The sequence below is a fragment of the Sphaeroforma arctica genome (assembly GCF_001186125.1).
Source record: "Sphaeroforma arctica JP610 unplaced genomic scaffold supercont1.123, whole genome shotgun sequence".
Taxonomy (NCBI): domain Eukaryota; class Ichthyosporea; order Ichthyophonida; genus Sphaeroforma; species Sphaeroforma arctica.
This window is the reverse complement of record NW_014040435.1, coordinates 71,422-78,732: the sequence shown is the minus strand read 5'-3', so window position 1 is coordinate 78,732 and position 7,311 is coordinate 71,422. Positions and strand designations below refer to the sequence as shown.

General features: G+C 42.7%; 2 protein-coding genes across 2 annotated transcripts in view; one reads left to right on the top strand and one right to left on the bottom strand.

Moving 5' to 3' along the window:
* The window catches only part of SARC_02682 (hypothetical protein), a gene marked incomplete at both ends in the record, with an annotated part of 4,595 nt that extends 2,139 nt beyond the window's left edge, over positions 1-2,456 (top strand). Inside the window, 2 exons of the mRNA XM_014303554.1 lie at positions 1,049-1,208; positions 2,284-2,456. Coding sequence (XP_014159029.1) covers positions 1,049-1,208; positions 2,284-2,456 — 333 coding nt within the window. The remainder of the gene's footprint in view (positions 1-1,048; positions 1,209-2,283) is intronic.
* Positions 2,457-4,040: 1,584 nt separating this feature from the next.
* On the bottom strand, positions 4,041-6,888 carry SARC_02681 (hypothetical protein; the record flags this gene model as incomplete). Its single annotated transcript, XM_014303553.1, has 5 exons — positions 4,041-4,515; positions 5,610-5,691; positions 6,093-6,239; positions 6,710-6,822; positions 6,879-6,888. 5 exons carry the CDS (start codon positions 6,886-6,888, stop codon positions 4,325-4,327), a joined length of 543 nt encoding a protein of 180 aa, XP_014159028.1. The 3' UTR covers positions 4,041-4,324.
* Between the last annotated feature and the right edge of the window lie 423 nt (positions 6,889-7,311).

Below are 7,311 nucleotides of genomic sequence, written 5' to 3'. Positions count from 1 at the left end.
TAAATATGGAAGCATACATGTATTATATACACACACATAGATACACACACACATTCATACATACATGCATGCATACACACCATATATTTATATGTACATCCATGTATGTGTATGTATGCGTGATATAAGCAAATATAAGTATAATATATATATATATATATATATATACATATATATATATTTGTATATATACGTATATATACGTATACATTCACACACATGAGTATGCTATACATTTGTATCTAAAAGAAAGCATGTACATTTTCCTCGTGATCTCGTGACGTATTTATAAACGTGTATGCAACTGCTAATACATATTACATAAATGTGTATATTCGTCCATGCAATCCCGCGCCTCTCAGCGTCGTTTAAGTGTTAGTTGTTGACCTATTATCTTTTGCTGCCCCGTATTTTTGTATGTCACATCGACTTTTTTAATATCTTTCAAAGTCTGCTTATAGTCTACTGTTGTCCGTACCGTGTTTTTGTGTTTCATATCCTTTGTTTTTTTCTGTCAAGTCTTCTGCACGTTTGGAGCGTCTATTAGGGCAATTGAGACTGTTGGAATCACAAGCATATATTCCACACTGAGTTGACACTGTGTATGAGGGAAGGCATATAAATGTCTTGTTTCTATCCGAAAGTCATTCTTGTGGTACGATTCTCTCCCAATATAATCCCGTCTGTTTGAACAGGTATGGTTCGTGCTCAACGAAAGTAGCATATGGGCGTGCATAGTATACAACCCTGCGGTCATGGATTAATGTAGTTAACCATGTTTGCAATAATGTGCAGTAGATAGCTATGTTTGCAGTAATGTGCAGTAGATAGCTATGTTTGCAATAACCTTTTGTTAGTTTTTTTGGCTGTATACTATTTTTATGTAGCATACACGAGCGCGAAGGCGTGCAATTCCGGTCACAACAGATTCTAAACCACGGATGTTCTCACATTCGCGAATGTGTTTGTTTTTATCCTTTCCTCTTCCCAATTAACAAGTTCCTGTAGCAGTATTTAAATTTATTGAATTTATTCGGTGTATCTGTAGGTCGACGAGATCTTCGGAGCGATTAAGGACGTGCACTTCACCGTGAAGATGTCTGATGGCATGGTCGCCACCTCGTTCAAGAACGGCTCAAAGTTCTTCGTAGGCACGGATAAGCTACTACCATTACAAAGATTTCTGCCCAAACCACCAGCACCAAAGGGTACGTGCGTGCTTGTTTGCTTATGTTGTGTACGTAGTCGTTCTGCACCGGGTTTTGGTCTTGCTGTGTGTTGTATGTCCCGTGTCGTCGAGTTACGGACATGGGGTGCCCTATATATTGTCATGCACTTGTGTTCTGTATAGATAAAGTGGGAGCTTGGGCCATGGCTTCTGTTTATCGGGATGATTATTTCGATCCTTTGCTATGAGTTGATATTGCTTGGTATCGATCAATACGATGTGCGAATTTCTAATTGGTCCCAATTCGGCTGAACGTTATGGGATAGAATCAAGTTAGCTGTGTGGTATTGTAGTGCTACTGGTAGTTTGGGATGAACGATATGCAGAATCGTTCATTCAGTGTATTCGTCTTGTCGATTCAATCGTATAAGTGCATGCTCCGACTATAGTCATTATCTAAAACATATATCTGGTGTACAGTCTAGTGTGTATGGGGATGAAAGTGGGCCATCTTTGTCACCTTGCTTTTTGCATATTGTGCTATGTGTATGGCTGTTCGCTGAGCTGTAAGCCCTGTATTCGTTGTTGTGTGGTATCTGAGTTTTCTCTCGGCACGGGCTTCAGGTGCGTTCCGCTATCAGTTGCAGAGTTCATGTTTTATCTGTTATAGGAATAGGCAAAAAGGCTGATCTGGGATCTTGGAATCGACACACGACACAAGCAGTTGATATGCATGTCTATAAAGTAGCACACACGTTTTATTCATGTTGGTTGTTAGCAAGTCACGTTTACGCTGTGTATCGCCAAACAGTTCAGTTTTTCAGATGTTAGAATGACCACACACCTATACTGCATTTATGTATCACGGATGGTGACAGGCCGGGTGTTCGTAATGTTGTCACGCTCTCAATCAAAGTACACTTTTTCTGTATTCTTATTGACATGCCACATACACACAATCTAAATTCCAAATCGATTACACTTGCACTTGTATATGCACTCCGCAACATCCCACCTATACCCTATTTCGGATACCACATAACAAATATCTTCATGCCTACCTACAACCTTTACCTCGCCCATATACTCATACCGTATTCGTCTGCATATCACAGGTGTTGGCAAGCCCCGTGGAGGTGGTCGTGGCGGTGGTCGTGGCGGTGGTCGTGGCGGTGGTCGTGGCGGTGGTTTCTCGAGAGGAGGTGGTCGTGGCGGTGGCTTCTCAAGAGGCGGCCGTGGTGGTGGCTTCTCCCGAGGGGGAGGCAGAGGTGGGGGTTTCAACAGATAGATATGTAGGTGTTAGGAGAACTTGATTGTATATAATAAAATAGATTGTTCACATTTGTGAGTTTTGGCATGCGCTTTATATGACAGGCCTAGACTATTCTCCAGAGGCTGTGGTGGTGGTGGGTTCTCCCGATAGGGAGGCGGAGGGTTTACCAGATAGATATATATGTGTTAAGCGAATTTAACTGTATATAATAAAACAGTGTGTTCACATTTGGAGTGGTATATAGAGTTCATTGGTATTCGCGTTTTTGGGATGGGCCTGGACGTTTCTCCAGAGGCGACTGTCGCGGTGGTGGGTCCTCCCGAGGAAGAGACGGAGACGAAGGTTGTACCAGATAGATATATAGGTGTTAAGAGAATTTGATTGTATATAGTACAACAGACTGTTCACATTTGGTAGTGGTATGTAGAGTTTGTTGGTATGCGTTCATGAGATGGGCTTGGACGTTTCTCGAGAGGAGATTGCTGTTGTGGTGGCGGGTTCTCCCCGAGGGGGGGGGGGGGTGGGAGGCAGAAGTGGGGGTTTCAACAGATAGAAATGTATTTAGGTGTTAGGAGAACTTTATTGTATATGGCAATATAGGTTGACCACAACTGTGGGTGGTAGGTATGTAAGGATTCATTGGTGTGCAAGTCATGATATGAATTGATAATTATCTCGAATTGTGGCCATGGTTTTCAATAAAAATATATGTAGTGAATATTAGACTTTGTTGTCGGGGTGTATGCTATGAAATACAATACTCACCTCTTGTGTGTAGTAATATTGCGTTAAATATGCAAGAGTTGGTAGGAATTGGTTAAATGTATACTATGAAATAGAATACTCACTTCGCGTAGAATGTACGGATCTATTGGAATAAATATGTAAGAGTTGATAGAATTTGTTAGATTGTATATTATGAAAAACATTACTCCTCTCTTGTGTGTAGTATATAGCTGTAAATACGTAGGAGCTGATAGAGTTTGATAGATTGTATACTATGAAATGAATTACTCAGCTCTTATGTTGATTATGTAAATATTTATTAGTGATAGTACAAGAGTTGATAGGATTTGATTGACTGCATCCTATGAAATACATGACCCACCTCTGTGTGTAGTATGTAAGGATCTGTAGGTGTAACAGAGATGACTCGCGAGGTTTCCCAGAGGAGGTGGTCGCCCTGGTCATATCACATGCTTAATGTTTACAGGTACGACCTCAAGCTTTAAACCACTGCGATACTATATGCCACTGCGATAGTATAAACCACTGCGATAGTATAAACCACTGCGAAACTATAAACCACTGCGATAGTATAAACCACTGCGATAGTATAAACCACTGCGATAGTATAAACCATTGCGATAGTATAACCACTGCGATAGTATAAACCACTGCGATAGTATAAACCACTGCGATACTATAAACCACTGCGATACTATAAGCCACTGCGATACTATCGGCGACAACCCAAATCCCAAACTAGTATCGTGATTGGTCTTGGTTTGCATAGTTGAGTTTCTAGGTCGTTTGTATATAAGGATTGTGTCGTTATAGTCGCACTATAATAATGAATGACACGGGGCAGGGATTGTATGATCCAGAGGTGCAAACGAAATAGGCACACACCTTTATTTAGTATACGTTTCTGCGTTTCAGCAAACAATTTCAAGATGTCATTTGTCATGATAATCGCTCCGCTCATCGAAGCTATTCGTGAACATCATCACGCTCGACAGTATGCGTATTTTGATGGTATTCGATTCACCCATGGTTCACGCACAACCAATTCTGGCGTTTTGGTGTTACCAGTATGATAGCAGTATACATGAATACATCCATATCGAGGACAACGTCAAGTGTAGCGTTGGGTGGCTGGGTTAGCTGTCTGTAACCCCCTCCGGCACCAGTTGCAAAGGATAGGCCTTGGTAAGCGATACCTCAGGATGTTCGCACAGACCTTGGTAGCACTCAATCACAAACATCATTCGCTTGTCTGTCAGGTGAGTGCTAATGCACTCTTTCGCCGTGGGAGTGAGAGCCTCCACACTCGTTGATTGGGCGATCGCGGCTGTGACAACAAATAAATATTAGTGTGCTTCTAGTCCTGGATGGATGTTTCCATGAGTGTGTTTTTTGAGAGGAATGAATAAGATATCGGAATGCAACCGTAGGACGCTAACGAATATTCTTTAAACTAAAAAATATGCTACCATAGAAAAGTTCTTTAGAAATGGTCCTGTATGATCATGCCAATGAATTCTATGACTACTAAATTGCATAGGGGTTAGGAGGAAAAATGTCGCAACAACCATTTGGATCAAGGCTTAGTTCCCATTTGGATCAAGGCTTAGTTAGCGATTGCCGTTCATTATCCCGTGAGTACAGAAGTGATAGCAACCAAACAGTGACGTACCCACATGCTCTGTGTGTGTGTGGCTGTGCTCTGAGCTTGTGCATCGCTGTTTGCTTGTATCGCATTCGAGGGGGTACGAATACCCGACTGATCTAAAGAACATACAAATGCGTATCGACTGGTAAAAGGATACAACAGTCTTTGTGGGTTTGCAAGTTTCTGTGCTGCCAATACATATGCGAATATCAGGCTACTGACTTGTGCGTGAACACTGAGCCACTGTCTCCTGCGCACACATATTGAACGTGTACATTGGGACTGTGCCTCACATCTAATATTCTTGTGCAGTACCATAGATACATAGATACATATATACATATATACATATATAGATACATACATACATACATACATACACACATGCATGCATACACACATAGATACGTAGATACATGGATACATAGTTACGTAGATACGTAGATACATAGTTGTATAGATACATGGATAAATAGATACATAGATACATAGATACATTTTGTTTTAGTGCAACGGTAATGAAACACCCATATTGGGTCGTGGAAGCGGATATGAACCACACACGGCTTGTAAACGCGCACGTACAACCCACCTAACGCCCCCAGACAGCCCATCTAGGAGGTGTCTAGACAGGAATCACTTGTACACAAACAAAACAAACGTCTCACCGCACACACTTTTACGGATGCATCTGAAGCTGCCAACTATACGTAAGTCGGTATACCATACAATGGTCACGACACTGACAAAACAAGAACAACCACCACACACACCTTCTGTTTCTTCGTTAAATGTGTGGGGCGGCAACGCTTGTACAATCCATGACATTGGATTAGGGCCGCAGACTTCTTCTGTCTGTGTGTGCAAGACAAGTATCGCATTCATTAGCGAACCAAAACTATGTGTTGAGACATATTTACAATTGGACCTTGATATGTATATAGGCCGTGTCATTTACTACACTGTCATGAAGACTTGTGGTGCTGAGCCGCCCATTGGTGCTTTCTGCGATAAAAAGAAGTTACTAGCGATCCGTCTCGCAACGCTTGTGTTAAATTTAAGCCAATGCCAATCGGATTCTTTGACCTCCAAGACGAACTTGCCCATACAATATATCTGATCAGAAGTGTGTCGACTAGGACGGTAGCCACAGCTGAAGCCCATGCACTCCCAATCACAAATAAGCATAGGCTCCCTCAGATGCACACCATGAAGCCCATGCACCTCCAATCACAGAGAATACCAACCAGACCTACCGGTTCCATATTTAGCAGCCGTTGGGTCTGTTCGATGGTCAGTGTGACGAGCAACTCAATACTGGCAGCCCGCGGTTCTTGTGACAGAGTTCGAACCGTCACGATCCAATAGTACCCCGCCGATGGATCCAGAATCGGCCTGTTATCCTGCGAAGCGATAGAGTAGACCAAGCCGATTGTGGGGTTTAAGACATTGCAACTCTTGAAGCCACTCTTGGGCAACCCTACGACGCGACAAGGGTCGGTGAATTGAACGCAAAGAGGGATCCAACCACAGAGTCTGGTAGTGACTCCCAAATAGAACCTGCCGATTTGCAACTATGGACGAACAAATCATCATCGCATTCTAAACACGACCACGGCACTTCACACAGCGAGTGTGTGGGTGCAGGACACAGCCATGACTCTGGCGGCTACGGCCCAGGACATCGATTAATAGAAGGCGGAGAACACCACACGCTACACTCGAACGGGAGATACCTCAAGGGCACCAACCGAGGCATGAAGTTCATGTTTCAATTAAAATGAAGACATGTTTCAATTAAAATAACACAAGTACTTTCTCCAGGCACTTGGGGGGCTGATTATCAGATTGTGCACAAGTGAAACCAACATACATCGTCCGATTCTCTTATATCGGACAGAACCGTATCCGTAGAGGTAGGAAGGTGAGTGGCACAATTCGCTTTGGCACTTACATCCACAGAGGTCGGCACATATCCGTGTTTGCCTGGCGAATGGTTAACAGAATGAGGACCCAAAATCAGAAAACAGTGCGTGCTTAACGTGTTGACATAGCGTTGAAATATTCGATAGGTATACAGAGCCTGTGTGTATCGCTCACGAAGGCATGCGCCCTATCTGACTATGGAATACAGTCCTCTTGTGATAGTTTGTGGACATTTGATGTGGCTAGTTCAGCAATGGTATCTGGGAACGTGTCAAGTTGCCACAAGGTTTGTAAACATAAGGGCAGTTCAGTGCATGCAATTCCGAAAGCCACAAGTTCTTAATTTATCTTGAGTGGTCCAAATGTACGGTAATTGAGTATACTGTTAATTAAGCTTATGTAAAATACTGTGCGAGCTATTTAGAGTCCACGCGTTCAGCTGGAAAGGCCGTTAACACACCCATATACGAAGTCGAAATTAGAGCTTGCAGGAAGCTCCTGTACGACCGTAGGTTTGTTAATCCCCAATCAACCCAGCTTCCTATGAAA